This window comes from Onychostoma macrolepis, chromosome 02 (genome assembly GCF_012432095.1).
Source record: "Onychostoma macrolepis isolate SWU-2019 chromosome 02, ASM1243209v1, whole genome shotgun sequence".
NCBI lineage: Eukaryota > Metazoa > Chordata > Actinopteri > Cypriniformes > Cyprinidae > Onychostoma > Onychostoma macrolepis.
Genome location: NC_081156.1, coordinates 31,275,476 through 31,302,753, shown reverse-complemented (window position 1 = coordinate 31,302,753; position 27,278 = coordinate 31,275,476). Strand labels below are relative to the sequence as shown.

General features: G+C 37.8%; 1 protein-coding gene across 1 annotated transcript; it reads right to left on the bottom strand.

Moving 5' to 3' along the window:
• Positions 1 to 418: 418 nt before the first annotated feature.
• Positions 419 to 26,511, bottom strand: LOC131529666 (interferon-induced very large GTPase 1-like). The gene is given in 6 exon segments (XM_058759479.1): positions 419 to 5,665; positions 10,725 to 10,807; positions 11,578 to 11,623; positions 11,973 to 12,273; positions 12,705 to 12,734; positions 25,109 to 26,511. Coding segments are annotated over 6 exon segments (5,274 nt in total). The 5' UTR covers positions 25,123 to 26,511; the 3' UTR covers positions 419 to 865.
• Positions 26,512 to 27,278: the final 767 nt, after the last annotated feature.

Here is a 27,278-nt window from a genome sequence, read left to right as displayed (position 1 = left end):
CCCATATGAACAAATCCTATTTAACCCTCCAATTCTATCATAAATAACCTTTTCTGGTGGGTGGGTCTTGAGAGCAAAAATGAGGCCAGCACATGCAGAATATAGGGCCACAGGCAGCAGACATTGCCAAAACTTTTGATGAAAGTGCGGATAAGGGGTTTAAAATTAAATACTGTCATGCATTTAAAAATATCTATTTGCAGTGGAAAGCTTGTAGTATGTGTATTTTCCTTCAAACAAGTTATCTTGTTCTGTTTACATGTTGTCTCTCGCTGTTAAAGCGAACATGCACATAAACACATTCACATTATAGAGATTTTTAATTACTCTTAAAGTATTCACACATCTCTTACACATACATATGTATTGTGTATATGTGCAAAACAAATAGAAAATCAAACAAGTTCATTCACTCAGCTTTATTCAGAATTTACATCACAATATGCCATAACCATCATAACCATGAGTACAAATAAAAAAATATTGTAATATGTATATGCAACAAGTGCCTTCAAGCTATTAAAATGATTAGCAATTAGGAAATCATTGTGTGTTTTTATCTCTGGTAAAACAAAACAATTAATTAAACATTTCCCTCTAGCTTTAACAGTCATGTGTTTGTCTCTCAATTTTTTTTGATAGTAGCCTACTGATCAACACATGTACAGTAAATAAAAAGCTCAGCAGCCTTCACAACAAAATATAACAGCATTCATATAAACATTCCCAGAAACAAATCTCCTACGCAAAACAATGTGCTGCATCAACCTGTTCAGAATCATTACTGTGTGAAACAAGATATCAATATATCATCTAAAAACAGGGAGCTGACAGAGTGCCATTTGTAACATTTGTAACTTTTCCATTACATGTATTTATCCAAACTCTCCAGAGCTTCCTTTATTGTGTACTTTTTCCATTCATCTGGAATCTCTCCATATCCTTGGAATGTCTTACTGTAGTACATTTCCAGATCTTTCTGGAATCTGCACACAAACCACTTCCAGTACGGCAGCTCAGAGTGGTCGGGGGTGATGCTCCACTTAGCATATTCATGACCTCCTTTTCTGTATTCTTTCCAAGGGACACTATAAAATGAGGAATTTGGGTAAAAGGACTGATCACTCGCTACTGCTGTTGTACAGATTTCAATAGACAAATTTGTTGTTCCTCTGTAAAACCATCCATTCAGTCCAATATTGCGGTGGAAAGGAATGCAGTGATCTCCAGGATGGCCTTCCACTGTGTTGGTGCAGATGGCTTTACAGAAAGGACACTGAACCCAGCAACACTGACAGAAGTGCTCAATCAAAATCTCATCTGGTCTTTTCCTGCAGTTTTCCATTTTTATGTTATCAATGCTTGTAAAACTGTCCTGTAGCATTGTCATCCTATCCTTCAGACTGTCACTTAAAACATTCTCAAGAAAATCCAAGTCTTTAATTTCACTAAGGTTGCCACATGAATTCTCTGTCAGTTCATCTGTCAGGGCTATGGTGAAGCATCTGAACCACATGTTGCCGTCTCCACTATAGGTCTTGGCCTCCACTGTAGCTGCTTTCACGGCATTACTTATAATCTGCTCTTTTTGTTTTAGATTTCCTTTGAAAATGTTTAGAATCATTTTGTTTTGTTTGGTGAAGTAGCTTTTCACTTCATTCTTTATGAATTGTTTAAAGTGTCTTCCTGGATTATGAATGTATTCTATGTACTGCCAAAAATCCTCCTTTTCTGCAAGGGATCTTAGAATGTGTTTCTCCAGATTTGGTCTGTTTTCACGTAATGATTTTATGTCGGACCTCATCTGTGTGGCTAAATCAATAGCAGTTTTGTTGTAAACAGCTTGTAGGATGGATTGCTCAAGTTTGCTGCAGATGAATTCACTCAGTATGGTTGTTGTTGTTGCTCCTCTGTAGTATTTCTCGAAGATGCTCCAATATTGAGTTTTCTGTTTCTGAAGATAAATTCTTGGGTCATTTGCTTCTCTGAATTTTTTGTGGAGTTCAGTAAATCTACATCTTGCAATGTCACACACATGGAGACTGAGATCTATGGTAAACTCCTTTTTCAATGTGTATTTTTGGCTTGTGGATTGATTCTGTACTGACTTTTTTACACAGTCTGTTATTTCCCGAACAAAACAGTCATTGTAACCTCGTGTTCCAACTGGTGACTTCTTCATTATTGTTTCAGTTTCCAAAATAATTTTCTGAATCATAGCCCTTATTGAGAAATGACATTCAGCATTTAGGTTCATGTTCTCTTGTGGCTTTGGAATCTCTATGAAATATTCTATGCCTGACGTAATTATTTGACCAAACCGCTTCAAAATCCCACTCTTACTTTTCTTAGAGCTCTCGGCAGCTTCCTCTGATACAGTGTCATCAGAACGCTCCAGATGCTTCTTTAGTATCATGTAGTCACAATAATCACTCCGGCGGTCTATCAGTTCATAGTCTTTCTGATTTATACGCTCATCTACAAGAGACAGTTCATGGTTGTCAGACAATATCCGTGTCACATCCTCCCAAAAGTTAATGTCTCTCAGTGGAGGTGTATCTTTGGTCATTTCGGTGACCCATTTACTCCACATTGTTTCAAACTCCTTGTTCAGCATATTTTCATTAGTTCCTGTATTTTTCAAGCTCAAAGCTAGTTCCTTGCTCCGACTGAAAAGCTTGTTTTCATACTCTGTCCTTCTTTGATCTAGCTTCTCTCTGGCTTTTTTCTGTTCTATCGCTTCATCTAACTTTCGTTTTGTTCCCTTCACAAGGTCATCATGAAGATCTTTGATTCTGGTTTCAAATCTTCCTCGCCACTGACACAGAATGTCTTTGTCTTTGTCCTCCTCAAAGTAGGACATCATTGATTTTTCTACCTGCTCTTTTGTCTTTCTCATTTCAGTCAACAAGTCATTTTCCTGAACCTTAATGATTCCATTAGCAATTCTGTTGTAGAATTTGTCTTCAATGGTCATCATGGCACTTCTGAGGCTCCACGTCCAATCACTATACATAGTTTCCAGTTTTCTGTATACTGCAATCTCAAGTGTGTTTTTGAAGCTGAACACAAAGTTTTCATTCAGAAGTGCATTCCACAGATCATTAATACGCATTCTGAACTGAGACAGCGTAATACCGTTAGATTTGGAAGCTTTTGAGAGAATGGTGTCCTTCAGCTCCTGAATATTTCTGCTGTAGTCAGGGTTCGGTGGTGCCATTGGTGGGCTGCCTTCCCAGAGCTGAGCAAAATACTTCACATCCTTCTGAATGTCAAATGCAATGACATCACTGAAAAACTCTGTATCACAGTCTTCCTCTTTAGCAGCGAGTTTTGTCATATCATCCAGTTTCTCCTGCAGTCGTCTCCTTCCCTCCATGTTTTTCTCTCCAGCTGTAACATCTGAAACATTCTGATGCACAAACATGCAGCTTGGATTCAGTTTGATCTTCTTCATCCTCATAAAGGCCTGAACAACAATCTGAAGAATGTCCTGCATCTCAGCTGTGTTTTCTCCAAAGATGTTGATCAATGTCATGTTTCCAAGACCAACAACAAATGTGGCCATTTCATTGTCATGATTTCTTGTTGACCTTCCGGCCAGTTCTAGAGCACGAAGTCCTTCAGTATCAACAACTAGAATGTAGTCAAACTTCAGCTGTGCTTTCATCTCCTTCGACACTCTGACCAGCTGCATGAAAGCTCCTCTGGTGCACCTGCCAGCACTGACGGCAAACTGCAGCCCAAACATGGCATTCAGCATGGTGGATTTCCCAGAGCTCTGAATCCCTAAAACTGACAACACATAGACTCTCTTGTCTCCCAGTTTCTGGATGAGTGCATCAAGAACAGCAGTAACCCAGATCAGAGGAACATGGGCAGCATCTCCATCCATCAGCTCCAGTGGAAATCCAGAGATCATCATCTCTGCCGCAAGACTTGGAAGAGAGGAGAAGTTAAACTTGAGGTCTTTTTTGTTTTTCTTCACGGATGAACATGATTCATATATCTGACCGATCTCTCTCAGTATGTGCTCCAAGCCAAAGGTTGCAGCTTGCAGTTTCGCAGATACTCTCTCAAGTTCGACTTGCGCAGCAGTCATTTGCTGTGATTTATCAGGATTCTTTTTAAGTTTTAAGACAATTGACCACATTTCATCATACTCATGAAGAAGGGCTGAAAGACATTCACTGGTGTAGTCATCCAGCAGGATGCCCAGCCATTTCAGAAAATATGTCATCTCTTTTCCTGCCTGTGAATTCAGTTTTTGAATAAAGATTTTGATAAACTGACTTAGGTCTGATGTTTGTTGCTGTTCACGGATTTTCTGCAATTCTGATTGCTTAGAACTTTTGTTCTTTTCTATGTTGCTTCCCTTATGTAGTTCTCCTAACGTTGGTTGATGTAGTTCTTTATTTTTCTTGCACCACTGATGCCACAGGTTTCCCTGACATGGCAGGAATAATTCTTTGATTTTAGTCAGATCTTTATCCTTTAGTAGACTCATCATCTGCTGTGCTGCCTCTTTTCCTTTCCTGCAGTCATCATCTTCGACCTCATCCACTCTGATATCGTTGTATTTGGACACATCTTCAAGCTTAAAGAAGGAACTTGATTCAGTAGACAAGAGCCCATTATTTATAGCTCTTCGGATTTCTTCAAATATTACTGACTAATTTCTGCCTTTCAAACCGATTTTGTATTTCCCTTCCCGCATTTCTGCCAAAGCTGAATCACTATCAGTACGAAGGCAGATGAGTGGCTTCGAGCCCTTGTAGAAGTTTTGGATCCTGGTCATACTTTTGTCATTCCTGTTAAGCTGTGGTAAAACAGCAACATTTACAGAAGCCATCTTAGATATTATATCCAGCTGTGTTTCATGGGCTCCTGCATCACCACGGAGGTTACAGAATGCAACACAATCAGCAAATCTGTCTGTTTTCTCTCCAGATGGACAGTACCAGGCGATCTCCACCACTCCATCCATCAATACTCTGGTTCTGCTGCTGCCTGGGCAGTTCCTGTGGAAGAATGTGTTGTGTTTCTCATTGATCAGGCTGTTCATCAGTTGAGACTTGGATGAGGATGCAGGACCAAACCTAAAGAAAGCCACCATTGGAGTTTCTGCTTTGTAGACGGGCTGACATTTGCTAGATATGTTACCTCTATGATCAATTGTCTTCCATGTCTTTTTGATTTGTTGAAATGTCCACAGTGGGAACTCAATCTGTTGTGTGGATGGATTAGGTACAAGCAGAGGCAGAGCATACTGACACTGTGAGAGTTTAGTCACCATGAGCTGCTTTAGGAAACTATCAGCACAATGAAACACAGCCATCTGAACATCCATTAGGTGGACTGCATCTGTTTCATCAGCGGGTTTAGCAGTTTCTCCATAAATATTAAGAAAGGCATCACCATCATCTTCAGATGAGTCGTAGTTCCTTTGTTGTGTTTGATGTTGTTCATTATTCTCTATAATCTGCAGGCATCTTGCTTTGTAGTCCATCATCATCAATTTTTGTAGAAAAACTGAAGCCACCTCTTCCTCTCCACAAGACTCTTGGGACTGTGATTGTTTAACTGGCTTGAGGAAATCTACAGTGCTTTGTATTTGGTATTTGCCTTCAGGAAGAATCTTCTCAAGGAATTGCCCTGCATCAAGCTGGAAAATACAGTACCATAATACATTTAAATGGTATTGTATATACACATGTAACATTCTTGTCATATGTTAATCATTTAGTTACATGTATAAATAAAACATGAAACTAGTTGATTAGAAAATATGACAAGTATGCAGCCTCATCCCATTATTACGTGTATTTGTTTGTAACATTTGGAGTGCATATAAAAACATACATATACACTGTAAAAAATTTCAGACCTCCCCAACTCAAAATGTTCTAGCGACTGATTACATCAAAATTTTTTCCATTGGCCCAATTGGATTTCTGCTAACTGAATTTTATCAATTGTGGCAACAGTCTGTTAACATTGGCTCAATGAGAAATAAAATATTAAATTAAATATATTTTAAGTAGTAGTAGCATACATTTTTTGTTTTACCGAATTTAAAAATGTATATTGGTAAATGTATAGTGCTAAAGCAGCCTTACTGAATTGTTTATTCCCTGTTGTCCCAAAAGAAAAGACAAAAAAAAAATTAAATATTAAATGATACACTAAACAATGCCACATTTTAATACATTTAAGGAAAAATACAACAATACTGTGAAAATCCTTAAAATTATAAATACATTGAAATTTTCTACACCGTATACCTTACAAAATCATGCATTTTAATTCTTATAAGATAAACAAAGCTGATGAATTGCACCTTATACATTGACATACTCACAAACATGCAAAAAAAAAAAAAAGGGGTCAAACACCATCAAATAATAATGGTAATAATTTATCTGAGGTTACTTCAACCAGTGTTTAGGTTAATGTCACTGAATATTACCATTCTCACAAAAGGCACTCCGAGTTCATGAAACTGCATCTTAACTATTTAAACATCAAATACATTCACATATTAAAAATGTCAAAAACACCATCAAATTTAAGTAATGGGGAGGTTACTTCTAGCCTGACTACGTCAGACTTCGTACTTCCGCTCAATTTCATTTAGCTTCTGTACTCAGTCTGATATAGCAGACCATAGATATATATATAAACACTAGATACCTCGTACGCGCTGTTGGCCAATGGAGGTCGACGTCCGCACACGGCGGCCATCTTGCCACAGGGTGCTCGCTCACTCGTAACATTGTGTTGTATGAAGCATGTACTTTTTAAATAACCATAACTTGCTCAATTATCTACCGATTTTCAAACGGTTTGATTTGTTATCAACGTCAGAGATGTAGTTATGACACTGCATACATATGAATAATTATAACAATCTGCAATTTCAACATGTTACAGCATTCAGAGTTATAGCCACGTTAATAACGTTTGTAAGAAACCAAACCGTTTGTAAATCCGTCAAGATTTCAGCGAGATAAGAAGATTTATGTTCGTGCTGATCACTCATCTTACCTCAGATACCTCAGAACTTGCCAGAAAGCTTCCCTGTGGCAAGATGGCCGCCCTATGATGCCGGAAGTGACTCCGCCTTAAGAGATCTAGTGTTTATATATATATATATCTATGTAGCAGACCATCTCTCAGTTTATCTCCGGCTCCGCAGCAGCCAGGCCAATCAACGAACAGAGGGCGGGCTGAGAGCCGTGACGTAGACGCTAAGTGCCGAATTTAAGATTGTAGTTTAGGGAAATCTAACACGACAGCGGACATGGAGACACGGGATGCTATTCGCTCTGTTGTGGAGAATATTCCCGGCATTTGCCAACTTAAGCCCAAACAAGAAGAGTGTTTGGTTCACATTTTGAATGGAGGTGATGTTGACCGATCATCAGCGAGAAACTGGGGAGGCCAAAGTCCGGCAAGGCAATAATTGTGATTGTGTGTGTGTGATGTTATTACTTCACATAATCTGCAAAAGTCGTTCACAGCCATCTTCACTCCGGTATTTTGCTCGATGGTTTTGTTTTCGCCGCATACCTGCATTTACAGCGGAAGTTCGAGGCGGCACGTAACATACGTCATAACCAACCATTATGTGATTGACTTACGGGTACACCAAGGATTTTAAACTTCAGACAAGCACCCGCCCACGAGAAAGAAAACGCTTGTCAATTATGCCCTTCCAGACTCTGTCTATGAAGCAAAGCGAAGTAGAAGAGTTTGGTATTACCAGGCTAGGTTACTTCACCCAGTGTTTAGAGTAATTTCACATGAACTATACCATTCTCACAAGAGGTACTTTGAGCTCACGAAACTGCATCTTACACTTCAAATGTTTGCCAAAATAAATAAAAATAAACACCTCATAAGAAGTACTTTGAGGTTACAATTCTGTCATTAATTACCCTCGTGTCGTTCCACATCAATAAGACTGTTGTTTCATAAAATTTTATCAAACAAATTTCATCATCGGATTTCATGAAAAATGTCTTAATTTGTTTTCTGACGATGAACAGAGGTCATACGGGTTTGGAACGACATGAGAGGAAGTAATTAATGACAGAATTTTCATTTTTGGGTAAACTATCCCTTTAAGTCCTTGTTGTACTCCAGGATGAGTGCATACAATAATCCAAAAAAAGTACAATAAATGCATTTACAAAGTCTCCTAAGTTGTTAAGCACCACCTCCTCTTCCAGGACAATGGAGACATTCAGCACACTTGACAGGGCCCTCGGAGTGCAACTGCTGCTGCTTACTATTTCAAGAATTCCCATTTTCATTACAGTTGTGTGGTTCTCCCATGGATCTGTACTCTGTATAAAAATAAAAATAAAATAAAGTATAAAATAGCAATGTCAGTTTAGCAGCCTACATTACAACAAGCCATGTCTCATGGCAGCTCTCAATAAAGCAACTCCTCACAAATTACATCTAAGAGCTAATAGTATTTGACACTAATATGGAATAAACATATTCAATAAGAACTACTGTTAAATACTCACTGTGAAATTCATAGTGGTTCCTTTTCTACAACAAATGGTGCCTCGTGAGCTCAGACCTAGCAATGGTGGGTTACACTAATGGGAACAAAAAAAATAACGTTAGTTATAGCAGAAATGCATTCCTTGTGTGGATCTCATACATTTCATATTCATCATAAAGTGAGAAAAATAATTTAGTTCAATAACAGAGATAGGGGTGTGCGTTATTGACAAATTATATCTCAATATTTTCTGGGATTTTATCAATAATGATAATTAGACAATATTTTGCCGAGTGTGTTATTGTGCTGGTATCTTAAGGACTAACTTACGGACAGCCGGCTCCTAAAGTTTTTGATATGAATGATTTTTGTTGGCGAAATGGAGCAAAAACAGGCAATAATGTGTCTAAAATGCAACTTCTTTATTGAACTGTTAAAGACTGAATAATGCAGTGAAAAAACGCACTGTAAATGCGCACTAGTCTAATCTTCATCAAGTAACATTAACGTATTCGTGCACTCTGTAGGCGTGTTTTGTTGGGTTTTTGCGATATACAGGATAATGTCAAATCCCACATCGTTAAAACAATTGCAATATTATCAAAGACGATATAAGTTATATCGCACACCCCTACCGAGAGATCAGTACAGGCTAAACTCCCGTAGGTTATAAACGCCAACATTACACCAGTGAAGGCGTGACTTCACTGTTATTCTGCAAAATACAATGTAGTAAGTGAAATATGACTTAATAAATACAAAACTCAGTATACTCACCATAACTTTAATGATAGAAAATCCGTCTGTAAATGATGTTCTGTCTCCCTTCGGTATCGGCTCCGCTCTCCCGCGCACAGGAATTTGAATTGGGTATATGTTGAACGTCACCTAACCAAACCCGGAAAACAGGTCTCATCGCTTCCGCTTGTTGGAGAACGTATTAATAACAGTATTAAAAAAAAAAAAAAAAAAAGGTAATCAGTTAAATCAGCTAGCTGTTTTTATTGTTGACGTTTTATTCGACTTTTATATATAAATGTTATTGAGAATAACATTTTTTAACTTTTATATATCAATCCACATATGTGATGGACATTGGTTATGATTATTTTTAGTGTCTACTTTGAAGGCATCTTGAGTAAAAAAGATTCATATTTAACGGGCACTTGCAAAATGCGTGAACCGGAAGCAACGAGACCTGGTTAGCAGAATACGGAAGTCTGTTGCGCAGAACCCGTATTCACTACACCAACGGTTTCTCTCAGACTCAGGCTTACACGCGTTTTAAAAATTTTGCGCGCTGCAAAGCTTGTTGGGCTAACACAGATTTTTCACTTCTGCTTGATAGATTGGCTGAGCACAATTTAATATGTTCGGTGAATGAATATTTTTACATTTAACTTAAGACCTTCAGCTAAAATGAATACAGAGCATTTTGTTGTTTTGGGAGAATTATTGGGAAGCAATTTGTTGAGTCAATATTTGTCAGTTCCCACAATTTTTCAAAATGTTAATTTTTTACAGTGTATGTATTTGGATAGATGTTGAAAAATGCAATCTACTGTAATGACAGCATCTAAAACAAACATTATTATGGATTTACAGCTGTAGAAACATGAAATGTTACTACTGGCAACATTTTAGAATACTGTTCAGTCATTAATGAATAACTACAGGATCAAATGAGTAATGCAATTACTAATAACTACTATTAACTAACATGAAACTCTGATTAATTAATTAGTAAATAATAGTGGTCAGTCGAATGTGGTAGTCCACTATCAGCTAATCAGTAACAATTTTTTTTTTCAGATCTCCCAGAGAACTACTGTATACAAGTTCATAATTAATATGAATAATGCATAATTCATTCGGTTACACTATATTTGACAATACAGGTACTTATGGCGTACTTACAGTGTACTTACCCAAAAAGTACTTTTCACCCAAGAAAGTAGGCCTACTATTCACGTTGATATGGGCACAAACTTAAATATACCAGGGACTGAATTACTCATGGCATCATAAGTGAAGCCACCATGCCATGATTTTATTACATACATTTTTTAACAAGTCAGTGTTAGCCTATATCTAAAGTCTCCCTCCAATACCAGAAATAAACCGAAAAATGAAATTTAAGTTTAGCTTAAATTTAGCTGAAACCAAAAATAAATACTATTTAATAGCCTAGATAAGGTCTTACCTTTTGTTTGTCTCCTTTGTCAGTTTGGGCCATTCTCAAAGGCAGGTCATTAGTGTCAATGATGCTTGCTTCTGTTTCTGCATCTTGATTTTTAAGGAAAAGATTAATTTAAGAGAAAAGAAAACTAGCTGCTGATGGCCATGTTTGTTGACTTGTCCTAATGATATTTGAAAAATATGTTAGCATTTGACTGAAAAATTAATATAATTTTCAACTTCATTAAATGTTTGAAAATTTTTGGAAAACAACTTTTGAATCTAGCCATGGTTCCAGAGTTCAGAACTAAAATAGAAATGTACTAATTATTTCCACCATAGTGGCGAACGGGTGAATAGTGGGGGGGACTTGTAACCATCCCACCAAGTTTGAGAGCTCTATGGTCTCTGATGCTCAGACCCTTTAAGGGCAGAAAAAGAATACTTGGCAAAACAGTAAAATATAATAGAATTACAGTACTTTCAATTCCTGGACCTCTAAATACTCTTGTTTATTTTAATGAAGAGAATTAATCAATATTTGGCTCACTGAACTAAAACTATCATTACTTTGAGTAAACTAGTTTTAGTAAAACTAATTACATGTTGTGTACTTAAGGTTTCTGAAATTTAAGTCACGGGAAATTCTGTTTAGACAGAGTTGTTACATCCAAACTGGACAGCATCAGAACTTCCAAATATTACAATCAAATCAAGATTACTGTGTTGTAAAGTAAAAACTGTTCTCAAACCCAGAGAATATAACAATAACACCTCAATTTGTGCTTCTTACTGATAGTTGCATTTCATACCCTTGTTGCTGTGAGATGAATCATTAAAGACTGAGAACACAGGTACTACACTTATGTTTGCATTACCATCAGGTTTTGGGTTACACCCTTCTTCCACTGGCTCCACATTGTCCTGGAGAAAGCACAACAAAAGATCTGTTTCTTATTACCATGTTTTTTAAAGGTTGTATACTTAAAGTAACTATTTGTATGCATATATTTGGCCAAATGTATGAGGACATCTGAACATCAGACTTGTTATTCTTCATCTGTGCATGATTGATGCGAAATCGAAGCCAAGTCAGACGGTTGGGTTGAAGGAATATGCAATTTATTTCAATGATACAAAGGGTTTAGCTGATATATGAATTAGAAGGGTGTTTCCACATACATTTGGCCATGAAGTTTGTGTAAAGTGCAATAAGAACATTTAGATTAAAGACATTTCTTTTCGGTTTAAATTATACCTGTACCACATTTACCTTGTATTCTCCAACTTCTTCAGTGGAAGTTAGTTGCATCTTAAATTCTGCTTTTGCGGTTGAATCGGTCTCAACTGGGCGATAATTGTCTTTGTTTAGGTTTTCTGTATGTTTTTCATCATGTTTCACTGGAGGTTTGCCCATGACGGTATCTGGATCTTGATTTGTTACATGATTATTGTCCATGGCGTCATCTGTATATTTACTTGTGACCGGGGGATTGACACAATCTGAATCTCCATATGGTTCTGGAGAGGTGTCCATGAAATCATCGTCTGTATCTTGATCCATAATTATGTGACTGGAAAGAAAAATAAACATTAACCAGATTTGGCAGACCAGATAAACCACATGAAGTTGCCCCAAAAAACGTATTGGAACACTTTTGGATGTTACACTTAAAAATGTTATCTTTCATTGCATTAGATTCAAAATATCAATATACAGTATTAATACACCAGTAAGCGATAAGCTCATACTCTACCTCCTAATAAGCAACCACATTATAAATGTCATAGCTCTAAAAGACCATCTTTGCATAATAAATATAGTTTAATGGTCGGTGAAATAAATATATAAAGTTACAAAGATTAAATCTTATGGATTTGTTATTAGCAAAGAACAAAAATAATTTGGAGGCACATAATTCAATGCAAGTCATATAATAAAAAAATAAGGACAATCAGTGCATCATGTTACATAAATAAATAAAATATATTAAATTAAATTCACCTGTTGATCAGTGACTGCAATCGATCAGAGCTTGAAAGTCAAAAGGATTAAAAATAAAAAATTCAAACATTACACCCTGCGCGTCAAGACAATTGAAGAATATAGAATCTCAGATTATCTCAATCTCAATAAATCTTAGAACATATCTAGTTAATAAATACTTGCTTTATAGACCAATGGTCATTGAACTGGTGAGAAGCAACTACAAATGAAAATAAGAGCTACAGGGAACACAGGTTTCTTGTTGAAATAAATCACACGATGTCTGATAAACCATGATATGTGTGTGTGCGATATTCACACCTCTCTTATTTGCCTAGATTTGACTACATGAAATTAAAAACAGCTGTATATAACATGTTTATTAAGAAACAAAAAAGTCCCATAAAGTAGAACCGAAATTTAATAGAACAGAAAAATTATATTGCCAGAAGTAAAAACTCTAAAACGCAACTTTAACAAGAAGTGTGCTCAAGGCCACTGATTAGCCAGCTATACACTTCTGGCTAAACAGCTCTACGATCATGTTTTAGCCTGCTTGACAGACTACAACTCTTCCTTTCACACCTAATGCTGGTGTGACACATCCAGAACAACATTACACCATATTTGCTCTTTTAGGCCAGAAGAGTATTAGTCTGGTTTCACCCAAGGTTTTTTTTTTTTTTCTCCATTTCTGTCACCGGGTAGAGTTTGGATTGCCTTTGGATTGCTTAGTTGGGTTTGATAGAGTCCCTGTTGCCTTTGACTTGCTTAGTTGGGGTCTAAAAGACACTTAATATTTAGCAATATTACTGCTGGAAAAAACAAACAAACTGAATTTGGCTGAATAATGACACTATTCGTTCCTTCTCGTGAGGGTTTACATTCCTCCGCAAGCTCACGTGAGCTCAGATTTACAGAAACTTGTTGATCTGATCACAGACACAGAACAACAACACCCAGACTCTGTTTTAATTAGGGGTGTGACGAGACGCTTACTCCACGAGACGAGACGAGACACGAGATTGGGTTCACGAGAACGAGACGAGACGAGATTTTTACACTATTTTTAAGAAATCCTCAATGATGAAATATATGAATGGAAAATAGTATTTTATTCAAATGAAAATCACAAAATGCAAAACAATTTAGGTGCATTTTGAAACCAACTTGTAATTAATGTTATTTTACTTGTATTTTAATGAATTCTATGCAGTAAAGAACATGCAAACACTGCTAAATGTTTTGCTATAAACTCTACCGACTGGCTTCTCCCCTTTACGATTTCACATGACGGTGGAAGAGATGCAAAGGCATTTAGAGTTGTTTGCCCTTTTAATTTTTTCGTCACAGGTGCGGCTGGTTTTAGTAGAGAGCTGTGGTAGTTCTGTATGTGTCTTTGCATAGTGCTTGTGTTAGTCATGTGTACGGCATTGTTTTCTTACAATGTTTACATATTGTGTTCGTCTTATCTGTCACTCTTCGCCGTTTCTTATTTCCACTGGAAAACCAAAATGTTGCCACTAGTGTTGTCACGGTACCAAAATTTCAGTATTCGGTACCGATACCAGTCAAAATCCACGGTTCTCGGTACCAATTTCGGTACCACATGCTAATTAAAAACACACTACTTTTAATAAAGTCAAACAAAAATAAAATGTACAAAAATCAATGCCATTCTTTATACTTTATTTAAATTGTGTTTCAAGTTTTCCACAAGTAATAAAAGTATGAAAAACATTAAACAGGTTTCACCCAAATTTAATTTGTCTTTTAATTAATTAAATTTAAACACATTGTATTGTTTTGGTAAATAAAGGGGATTTACTATTAAAATTAAACTATGGAAGAAATATTGTGACTTCTTTAAAAAGATAAAAATTTAAAAAATTAAAAAATTATATATATGTAAAATTATATTTCTGGCACAATGTCTTTAAGATGAACTTTTATTTTGACGGGTTGCCGTGAATACCTTTACATTTCTGTGTAGCTATATGATATGAAGCTGGTTTTACTCAATGAAACGGTAAAATGCTGGCGAGGGGACTCTCAGAGCAGTTCTGTAGATGTTGTTTATGTATTTATGTCCTCATTGAGACGGCAGATGATGAATCACCGCGAGCATCAGGCGCGCTTCAGTGTATGTAGTAAAAAGAAAAAACCGCGTCTCTGCCATTCATTCACTCACACAGAGACTCGCAGAACATGCGGGATTCATATTTGAATCGACTTTTGCAGCTTAATATTTACAGATACTAGTCCACGCGATTTGATTTAAGTGCAATGACCTACTTTTGATTAATTCATCCAAACTTTGACAAACTCCGTGACATTCCGTGCTAAACTGTAAATTCCGTTTTATAACTGGATTCCGAGATGCATCGCGAAAATCATAGGGCCGTCTGGCGTCAAGAACCGGGTTGACCTGGTACCGTGGCGTTTTCACTTTTTAGTACCGACTTGGTACCAAGTACCGGGTCTTTTGACAACACTAGTTGCCACACAAATGATTTAAAAGTGGCAGGGGATCTTCAATACTAATTTCACCCTCAAGCTCCATCATGCTGACATCACAATTTACGAGACAACTTTTCACCTCGACGAGAAATCTCGTCGCGTTTTAATCTCGCGAGATCTCGTAACACGAGATCTCGTCACACCCCTAGTTTTAATCATTCTTGGGGACTTTAATCAAGCAAAGCTCTCACGTGAACTGCCAAAATACAGACAGCATGTTACATGTCCCACCAGAGAAAGTAATATACTGGACCATTGTTACACCACAGTAAAGAATGCATATCATTCTGTTCCACAGCTTTGGGGCTCTCTGATCACTGCCTGGTTCATCTTATGCCAACCTACAGGCAAAAACTTAAATCTGCTAAACCTGTGGAGACTGTAAAGAGATTGACCAACGAGACAGAGTGGGTTTTACATGCCTGTCTCGACCTTACTGATTGGAGTGTTTTTGAAGCTGCTGCCACCAATCTGGACGAGCTCACAGAGACAGTAACTTCATATATCAGTTACTGCGAGGATATATGCATTCCCTCCAGGACTTGTAACATTCAACAATGATAAGCCATGGTTTACAGCAAAACTCAGACATCTTCGTCAGGCCAAAGAGGACGCCTACAGAAATGGGGACAGAGTCTTGTACAATCAGGCCAGGAACACACTGAATAAGGAGATTAGAGTGGCTAAAAGGACCCACGCTAAAAAGCTGGAAGATCAGTTCACTTCCAATGACTCCGCTTCAGTGTGGAAAGGCCTGAAAGCCATCACCAAGTACAGGACACCATCCCCCAGCACTGAGGTGAATCAACAACTTGCTGAAGACCTGAATGAGTTTTATTGTAGATTTGAAAACCCCCACACCCGTCCTGATCATCTCTCTACACAACCGTTAACATCTCCAGCAACCCCCCTTTCCCCCACTCCTGTACTTCAGATCAGTGAAGATGTGCGCCAGGTCTTCAGGAAGAACAAGAGAAGGAAGGCACCAGGCCTAGACGGTGTGACACCAGCCTGCTTGAAAACCTGTGCTGACCAGCTGGCCCCCCATCTTAACACAAATCTTCAATAGATCTCTGGAGTTGTGTGAAGTCCCTTCCTGCTTCAAACGCTCCACCATTATCCCTGTTCCAAAGAAACCCAAGATAACAGGACTTAATGACTACAGACCTAACATCTGTCGTCATGAAGTCATTTGAAAAACTGGTTCTGGCTTATCTGAAGGATATCACTGGACCCCCTGCAGTTTGCTTACCAAGCAAACAGGTCCATGGATGATGCAGTCAACATGGGACGGCATTACATCCTGCAACACCTTTTTACGAGAATGACATTATTTCGACACACTCTTTGCCTGTCTAAATACTGTAAAGCTGATATAAAGCCACCCAGCTTTATATCAAGCTGATGTAAAGCTACTTTGACACAATTTGCATTGTTAAAAGCGCTATACAAATAATGACTTGACTTGGCAAATCAGGGACTTATGTGAGGATCCTGTTTGTGGACTTTAGTTCGGCCTTCAACACCATCATCCCTACACTCCTCCAGACCAAACTAACACAGCTTTCTGTCCCTAGCTCTATCTGTCAGTGGATCACCAGCTTTCTGACAGATAGGTAGCAACTAGTGAGACTGGGAAAATCTTTGTCAAACAGCCACTCCACCAACACTGGTGCCCCTCAGGGATGTGTTCTCTCCCGACTGCTCTTCTCCCTGTACACCAACGACTGCACCTCTAAAGACCCCTCTGTCAAGCTCCTGAAGTTTGCAGACGACGCCACACTCATCGGCCTCATCCAGGACGGTGACGAGTCTGCCTGCAGACAGGAGGTTAAAGAGCTGGCTGTTTGGTGCAGTCTAAACAACCTGGAGCCCAACACGCTCAAAACAGTGGAGATGATTGTGGACTTCAGGAGAAACCCCCCTTCACTCTCCCCACTCACCATCATAGACAGCACTGTGACTGCAGTGGAGAAATTCAAGTTCCTGGGATCCATCATCTCTCAGGACCTGAATTGGGACACTCACATCAACTCCATTGTAAAAAAAAGCCCAACAAAGGTTGTACTACCTTTGCCAGCTGAGGAAGTTTAACCTGCCACAGGAGCTGCTGAAACAGTTCTACTCAGCTGTCATTGAGTCTGTCCTGTGCACTTCAATAACTGTCTGGTTTGGCTCGGCTACAAAATCAGGGATCAGAAGACTACAGAGAACGGTTCGGACTGCTGAATGGATTATCGGTGCCCCCCTACCCACCCTTCAAGAGCTGTATACATCCAGAGTGAGGAAAAGGGCTCAGAAAATCACTCTGGATCCCTCACATCCAAGTTATCCCCTTTTTGAACTTTCGCCATCTGGCCAGCGCTACAGAGCCCCAGTTACCAGGACAGCCAGGCACAGGAACGGTTTCTTCCCCCAGGCAATCCAACTTATGAACAGTTAAATGCCAGAGAGAATAGCAAAGTTCCTCAGTAACAGATGGTTCCACAGTAGATCGGCAGTAAAGCCACAGGGTAGCATCCACAACGGTCGGCTCTGAGAACAGCAGACAGGAGAACACTGAACAGAAAACAACAGCGAGCAAACAATGATCTGACAGGGAATGAATAACAAACAACTCAATATAAAGGGCGCAGCTGATCAGCATCAGCTAATCAACGATCATGAGTTGCCCAGCAACGCAGGTGACAGCAACAACACACACATACAGACACACACACTTTTGTTTTAACTTTTCTTTGTACATTTATTTATTATTAGGGGCCAAGCCCAGAATGGGCTGTAGCCCCTATTGAAATCGTATGTTTTCTTTATTATTATTATTATTATTATTTTCGTCCAATGGCAGTCTATGGCAGCCCTATGAAGGGAAAATAGGAAAATGATGAAAATAGGCACAGTTGTAGAGATGGCCATGACTAGTGATCTGACCAACTTTGGGGTCTCTAGAACCAACTCTATAGCGCCACCACCAGTTCAAAAATTAAACATTGAAATGGTAATAACTCACAAACCCCTAATTCTAGAAAAATGAAACTTAGTACACCTGATTAAGCTCTTCGTGCTGAACACATTCAATAGCTTACATTAAGACTCCACCCATTACAGTAGCGGCCATTTTGAAAAGTACAGTATTCTGTCTTTTCGCTACTCCTCCTTCAAAATTGATCCAATTCTTCCCAAAATTGGCTCAGATGATCTTTGGACTGAGCCGCACAGAAATGACTGAACAGATTGTTTTTATTCATGTTTGTTCAAAAGTTATGATGTTGTGAACTTAACGAGGTCGACCCGAAATTGGTTCAGAGGCTGTATCTCGGCCAAACTTTGATCAATCGAAACGAAACTTGGTACGCATCATCAACACCATGATCTGAGGGTCCATGCCAAAGTTGGGAATAGCGCCACCTATGGGTCGTGACATACCAAAAATTCACATTTTCGCTTATAACTTTTGAACAGTCAGTCAGAAAAATATAATATTTATGTCTATGGATTCCTTGGGTCATGCCGATTCTGACGTTGTCTCATTTGTCATTTTCCATTAATGTACCATTATTCCATTAATGTACGTATCAGCCATATTGAATTAAATGAAAAACAGTTTTATTGCTACTCCTCCTTCAAAATCTGTCCAATTCTTCCCAAACTTGGCTCAGATGATCTTCGGACTGAGCTGCACAGAAATGACTGAACAGATTTTTGATATTCATTACCGTTCCCAAGAAATTCCTCTGGAAAGTTGACTGTGCCCGTGTTTGTCGTCTTTTGCTCGTAAGCTTATCATGCTAATAAGTTACAGGCTAACCAGTTACCATACTATTTAATGCGACTCTTCAGCTATCAAGTTAACCATAAGCTGCGTTACAATTAAATTAACTTTGCATATTACGCTGGTTAAAATGCTAAAGCACTATATTGGGAGCTCATTCTCACATCTAAACCTTTCCTCTGCAGCCCAGTAAAAGTGCGTCAACTGAGTGGCGCTCTGCTAAGCCGCTGTTTCATGAACCGTTGGGTCGTGGGTTTGAATCCGTGTCACACATGTCCAGACCAGCATATTTGCTGTGGCAAGAAATGATGCTGAAGTTGCTTCTTTTCCAGATGTTGTGCTTTTCAAAGTATCATCTCATCTAAGCTTATTAAATAGTACATATCTATATAGAAAATCTTAATTTTGAGTTGAGTCACTTGAATTATGGAGCTTCAGAATCTGTGTAAATCAAAAGGCCATAGCTTTGAAGACTCTATGCAAATTCAATGAGTAGCAAGTCCCTTACGAAAATTAACCATATATAAAACTGTAGTTAACCATGACTGTAGTAACCGTGTTTTTGGTGCAAACCATGGTTCTGATACCATGGTTTTACTACAGTTATATAAACCATAGTTCATTTTTTTCTACCAAAACTATAGATAAATCATGATTACTGCAGTAAAACCATGATTAATTTCGTAGTTGCTATGGTTTTATTACAAAAACCATAGTTAAAACATGGTTACTACAAAAAAAAAACATGGTTAATTTTCATAAGGGGTGTTTAACCGTGCTAAGTGTTTAACCGTGGAAACCGGCTAACGTTTAAAAACATCCGAATAAAGTCCCAACTTTCAAACAGGCCAAAACAGCCCAAACGGGCTTGGCCCCGGTAATCGCTGCTAGCAGCTATATTTTCTATTTGCTTTTTTCCATTTCTTTGTACATTTATTTATTTATTTCTAATTACGGCAGCTTTGGAATTCCATACAACAATGAAAATCAATAAAATATATACAGATAAACAGATCAACTCTGAATATAAAACAAGAAAATAAAGTCACACCCACACAACCGCAAAATAAAAGCAAATAGTAAGAATAAAAGTAAACAGTAAGACAGTTTAGCTGCATAAATTATTCATGTTGCAGTGCATGCTGGGATACGTGGATAAGTTGAATTGAAGTCCAGCATGCATTGTGACATCAAGCTTTTTGTTGATTTTGATTTTTGTTGAGATTGAAACATTGATTCTTGATGTCTGTGTGTCTAAATAATGCAGTAAATCAAACATCAGATTATCACAACACTGCTGGATCTCAAGTTGTAGCATCACAGAACTACCATAATGAATGTAAAAATAATAACATCACCTATATAATGAAGGATTTAGATTCTGAATGAAAGCAGTGAATCTGACTACTGGGGTGTATTCCAGAAAGCAGGTTATGTGACATACCTGGGTATGTTTGAGGATAAGTGAGCGGATAACCTCAGCTTTCGGTTCCAAAATCGGAGGTTACTTTCAGGGTATGTAAGTAACCATAGCAACTTGCTCTCTGAAGATAACCTGCTCCGGAGCAGGTTATGTTCCAGGGTTAGTTCACTTCAGCGCTATCAGAGCATGACAGATAGCGCACAATATTATATATTATTACAATACAGTTATGTATATAGCCTACTAATATATATATATATATATATATATATATATATATGCTATTTTAATGATAAAGCGCTAATATAAGTAATAAATAAGGTTTGCCTATATATTGCTCTAATATGGTTATTATATTTTATTGGCATATATAACAGTTATCTGTATAAATTATAAAACACTATTATGACAAGGTAATGTTTAATTTATTATATTAGCATATATATATATATATTAGGGGTGTGACGAGACGCTTACTCCACGAGACGAGACGAGACACGAGATTGGGTTCACGAGAACGAGACGAGACGAGATTTTTACACTATTTTTAAGAAATCCTCAATGATGAAATATATGAATGGAAAATAGTATTTTATTCAAATGAAAATCACAAAATGCAAAACAATTTAGGTGCATTTTGAAACCAACTTGTAATTAATGTTATTTTACTTGTATTTTAATGAATTCTATGCAGTAAAGAACATGCAAACACTGCTAAATGTTTTGCTATAAACTCTACCGACTGGCTTCTCCCCTTTACGATTTCACATGACGGTGGAAGAGATGCAAAGGCATTTAGAGTTGTTTGCCCTTTTAATTTTTTCGTCACAGGTGCGGCTGGTTTTAGTAGAGAGCTGTGGTAGTTCTGTATGTGTCTTTGCATAGTGCTCGTGTTAGTCATGTGTACGGCATTGTTTTCTTACAATGTTTACATATTGTGTTCGTCTTATCTGTCACTCTTCGCCGTTTCTTATTTCCACTGGAAAACCAAAATGTTGCCACTAGTGTTGTCACGGTACCAAAATTTCAGTATTCGGTACCGATACCAGTCAAAATCCACGGTTCTCGGTACCAATTTCGGTACCACATGCTAATTAAAAAAAACACACTACTTTTAATAAAGTCAAACAAAAATAAAAATGTACAAAAATCAATGCCATTCTTTATACTTTATTTAAATTGTGTTTCAAGTTTTTCCACAAGTAATAAAAGTATGAAAAACATTAAACAGGTTTCACCCAAATTTAATTTGTCTTTTAATTAATTAAATTTAAACACATTGTATTGTTTTGGTAAATAAAGGGGATTTACTATTAAAATTAAACTATGGAAGAAATATTGTGACTTCTTTAAAAAGATAAAAAAAATTAAAAAAATTAAAAAAAATTATATATATGTAAAATTATATTTCTGGCACAATGTCTTTAAGATGAACTTTTATTTTGACGGTTGCCGTGAATACCTTTACATTTCTGTGTAGCTATATGATATGAAGCTGGTTTTACTCAATGAAACGGTAAAATGCTGGCGAGGGGACTCTCAGAGCAGTTCTGTAGATGTTGTTTATGTATTTATGTCCTCATTGAGACGGCAGATGATGAATCACCGCGAGCGTCAGGCGCGCTTCAGTGTATGTAGTAAAAAGAAAACCGCTGCCTCTGCCATTCATTCACTCACACAGAGACTCGCAGAACATGCGGATTCATATTTGAATCGACTTTTGCAGCTTAATATTTACAGATACTAGTCCACGTCGCGATTTGATTTAAGTGCAATGACCTACTTTTGATTAATTCATCCAAACTTTGACAAACTCCGTGACATTCCGTGCTAAACTGTAAATTCCGTTTTTATAACTGGATTCCGAGATGCATCGCGAAAATCATAGGGCCGTCTGGCGTCAAGAACCGGTTGACCTGGTACCGTGGCGTTTTCACTTTTTAGTACCGACTTGGTACCGAAGTACCGGTCTTTTGACAACACTAGTTGCCACACAAATGATTTAAAAGTGGCAGGGGATCTTCAATACTAATTTCACCCTCAAGCTCCATCATGCTGACATCACAATTTACGAGACAACTTTTCACCTCGACGAGAAATCTCGTCGCGTTTTAATCTCGCGAGATCTCGTAACACGAGATCTCGTCACACCCCTAATATATATATATATATATATATGTATATATTACATTTTATATTATCATCTCATACATGGATCGGCATTTTCTATAATGTATTTCTATAATAAAAATACATATCTGATATGACTTAATATATAATTAGCATCAAACAATATAATTCTTATTCTCAAGGATTAAAGATTAAACGGAAAAAAAATTAAAATGATTGCAAAACCATCAATTAGGTGGCGATATGCACTAAGCATAAGGCCAACATGACTTTTGAACAGAAGAAGAAGAAAGAAGCAGTATGGCGCGCTTATTCTTAGCGTCCGTTTCCATAGTGACTCGTCGATTCGTAGCTCTGTTGAGAATGTCTTGAGTCTTAACCAGGAACATACTCAGAGTTGAATGAACTTACTCCCGGACGCGTTTTTGGAACCACATACCTCGAGTGAGCAAGGTTTGGGGTTAATCAACCGAAAGTTCAGGGTTTATCTGACGGTAAGTTAACCATGCTTTCTGGAATACACCCCTGGTTATGTCTTCATCAATACACAACCAGCATCACCTGATCACACTTTCTCTTGCCATAATGAATGTGCCTTGTAAAAACACAGTTAAAGCAGCCAAATAAAGAATCCAACAAAAGGTGACACTATGGTAACTTCAAATGAATATTAGTTTCAATAAAACATTAGCATCTAAACCTATGTTAATTCTCAATAAAAACTTTTATAGACATCTGACAGAAATAAAATCAAACTGTATTAAGTGATGCTGGAAATGCCGTTTGTGTGGAGTTGTTTAATCATCCACTGCTGAGATCTTGAAAGATTTACCCCCGGTTTCACAGACAAGACCTAAGCCTAGTCCTAGACTGTAAATCAGAGCTGTTTCAACTAAAAGAAACTTGCAATGACTGATCTTAAAACATGTCAGTGCCTTTGTTTTGTCTTAAGATGCACACCAGTAATGCTTTTTTCTATAAAAAATTACTTAAACGTCCCAATTAAACTATGGCAGGCATCCTCAAATCTGGCCCACTCCTGCAGAGTTTAGCTCTAACCCTAAACAAACACACCTGAGCATGCTAATCAGAGTCTTCAGGATCATTAGAAAATCACAGGCAGGTGAGTTTGATCAGGGTTGGAGCTAAACTCTGCAGCAGATTGGCCCTCCAGGGAAAGATTTGAGGAACCCTGAACTATGGCCTAATCCTGGTTTAGGCTAAGCCCCGTCTATGAAACCAGGCCTTAATGTCTTAATTTCAGTTGATATCATAGGGCTATGGCTGGAAGTCAGTTAGTTGTTATGTTTCTTTGTACTTCAGTATTCTGCTTGTTAACAGCAGGTGTGCATTGCTAATGCTCAATCATCACTTAATTAATCACTTAATTATCTGATTATCTTCAACATTGCTTCAGTGTTTCTTTTTACACTCTGCTGGTGGTTCCAGTATGAACACAGAGCAGTAGGTTAACGGAGATTTTGATGTTAAAAACTGCACCAACAACTGACTGGAGCTAAATAATGACACTATTGTCTTGCAGAAGCTGCTTTACCACAGAATTTGGATGTGCGTCACTTCTGAAGTCAGAAAATTTACATCACTGCGTCACAGAAACCATCTATGTCAGTGCTTGTTTTGTGGCTCTTCAATGTGTTGTGACAGATCACTGTATTGCCTCAGTTCAAACACGTGAACCGATCGTCTTTTCATATTTACTTGAAGCACGAAATAAACATGCATAAACATCAGAAAGTGTTTTATTTCAACTGCGGAACACACCATTTTTCAAGTTTAAGTCCACCGAAGTTATCTACTCTCTTGCCTGATTTGTGGTTAAGGCTAGAAGGGATAACGTACAGCTGCTGGGCATGTGCATTTACATATTTTCCGAGCCAACAATGTAATGTGAAACCTATAAAAAATTTATGTTTTAAAAAAGTACATAGCGCCATAGTTTCATCACTTTAGAGTGTCGCAGTGACTGTCTTTTTGCAGTAAAGGACCTGGTTAATGAGTCGGAAGATAACATGATGAAGCGTCATGGTTAACCTGCATTGAAAACAGATGAGCGCACATGTGCATATAAAGCTCCCATTCAGGGCGAAGTTCACTGGATTTTGTCCACAGAATGATAAGAGCACACGTTTTAACATATTATTTAACGCTCAGTATGCAAGCAATGCATACAGCGCCGGACATGATAGATTTCTGGTACGCAAAACAAGTAGGCTACTTTAAAGGAATACCTTAGCTTATTGCCATTACGGTGGCAGCCAACAACAGCACAGCTTAACCCTCTGCACATTTTTTTATTTAGTTATATTGAAAAAGTTTCAATTCAGTTCAGTCTATCTTTTTTACCCGTTTTTTTATTTTATATATTTTTTTAAATATATTTTATGACACTTTTCTAACATTTTTTCTGAAAATACAAAACAATACAGAATCCCACAAACTGTGAAAAGAAGAAAAAAAACACATACCTGAACATGCACCAGTGTGGGATTACAAATTTATTTAAATGTTTAATTTAGATTCCAATGTAATAGTGTACAAACTGAAGATGTTATATACCTTGTATTTAGCATTTAAGGTGAAAAATGGTGACATGAGTCAGATCACTACATCAGATGCAAGAGGTCCCTGCCAGTTCCTGTTCTCCTATTGTAAGTGAAATGAGCCAAATGAGCCAGACTCGAATCTTTTGTTCTGCAAATGGCTTTCGGAGCCCCCTGGCCCAGACATGAATCGTTAGACTGATTGGATTATCAATGCAATCGAGTGTTGTTGATTGGGTCTGTCTTTCTCATTTGCATGCTTTGTTTAAAGTTGTCACCCAGGTGCTTGGTCTCCATTCCTAAGCACTGCCCCCTAAAATGTATTTAAAACTACAATGTATCACTGCTTTAGTTAGACTTGGATGACTACAGCGACGCGCAGCGAGTTCTCAATAAAGAGTAACTTCTGGATGAAAGATATCCCAACGTCTCCTGGTCTCTGCTTCGTAGAAGATAAAAGTTCACAACAGATGGTGCCGTGACCCGGATAGAGTTCCAGCTTCCTCACCTGAATCCAGATTGAAAACTTCAAGCTCAAACAAAGATCTGCTTCCAGACTGCATCTTTTGGAATCCAGCGAAAACTTCTAGCTGAACAAAGATTTCCAGACTGAATTTTTCTCTCAACCAAGGTTGTGGTGAGTGCTGTCTCTAATCCAAAAGAACCTTTAAGACCAGTACAAATTTGTTTATCCTCTGCGCCGTCAGAGAAGAGTTAACAGACAGCTGTAGGGTTTGGTTAACTAAATTATCCTCTAAAAATGTACTTTTAGAGATGAAGATTACCCTCTGTTTTCAGGCAGGGAAGATTTAGCATAACGTGCTAATATTGTGTTACCCTCTGTTTTAGGCAGGGAAGAATTGGTTATCCTCTGTTCAGGCAGAGAAGGTTAGCATACATGCTAAAATTTGGTTTATCCTCTTTTCACAGAGAAGGTTAGCATTTCATGCTAATAATTTTGGTTTATCCTCTGTTCTTGTAGGCAGGGAAGTTAAGTGTGAAGTGTTGGTAATTTGGAAAGTTAACAATAGTTAAGCTGTGTTAACAAGTGTACCCTCTGTTGATCAGATAAGTTTTAGTGTTTTTTGATTGTGTGGTAACAAAGAAACTCACAAAATGGTTAGAAGGAATACTAGGCTGATTCCAACAACAGAAAAGGATGGTCTTGCGACTCCATTGTGGTCAGATAGTGAATTCAAAACACTGTTAGGGGAACAAATGAACCTAATAATCACTGAGAAAGTTAGAAAAAAACTAACTCAGAAATATGAGATCCATCCAGACAAGACTTGGTCTGTAGATGAGTGTAAAAAGGTATTAGGAGCATGTATTCGCAAGAACAATGTTAAAGGCATTATCTGCTGCCACAGAGAATTTGGTTTAGCACTAGCTACACAACAATCTCAGCGTAACTCAGAGCTAGAGAAACAGAACAATGAGCTTCAAGCTAGAATATCCTCTTTGACTAAGAAATTGAACCGCAACAAAGCTGCAGCAAAACTGATGTGGAAGTTAGCCAGCGGATAGCATTTACCCTGATTTACAAGCATTCTTTGAAAGAGATGTAGCTCTCCAATCAGTAATTGATGTGCCTGTAAATTCGGTCAATGTTTGTGGTGCTCGGAGAAGATCTCTCAGAATTGAGGAAACTGAAAGTGTTCCCTCAACTCTTCTGTTGTGCAAGTACAAACTGTTGCCAAAACACTAGGACCTAAAGATATAGAGACTGTCTCAGAGCTTACCCTCAGCACACACACATTTTTCTGAATATAGAAGAGTATTGATCAGTAAAATGCGCCTTTACGACATGTCTTTAACAGAGGTAACGCAGTTGATGTCACAAATTCTAACTGAATCTGAATTCAACAGTTTTGAATCTGCTGTTACTTCTGAACTGCGACATGCAAGTAAAGGTGATTTAAGAGAAGGTATTTTGAAAATCCTAAAGAATATCTTGGGACCCAAAATAGATTGGTCTAGAATTACTACCTGTGTGCAAAAGAAAGAAGAAACTGTGAGTGAATATACTGAGAGATTTTGTCAGTCAGCTGTAATTTACAGTGGAATTGTTGATGACCCTGAAAGTGTGCTAGATGACAAGGGACCCCTAGTTCGTATCTGGTCAGATGGCCTTGTAGCCGAATACAGAAAAGCTTTACCATTCTTAGATCTAACTTGGTCTAACA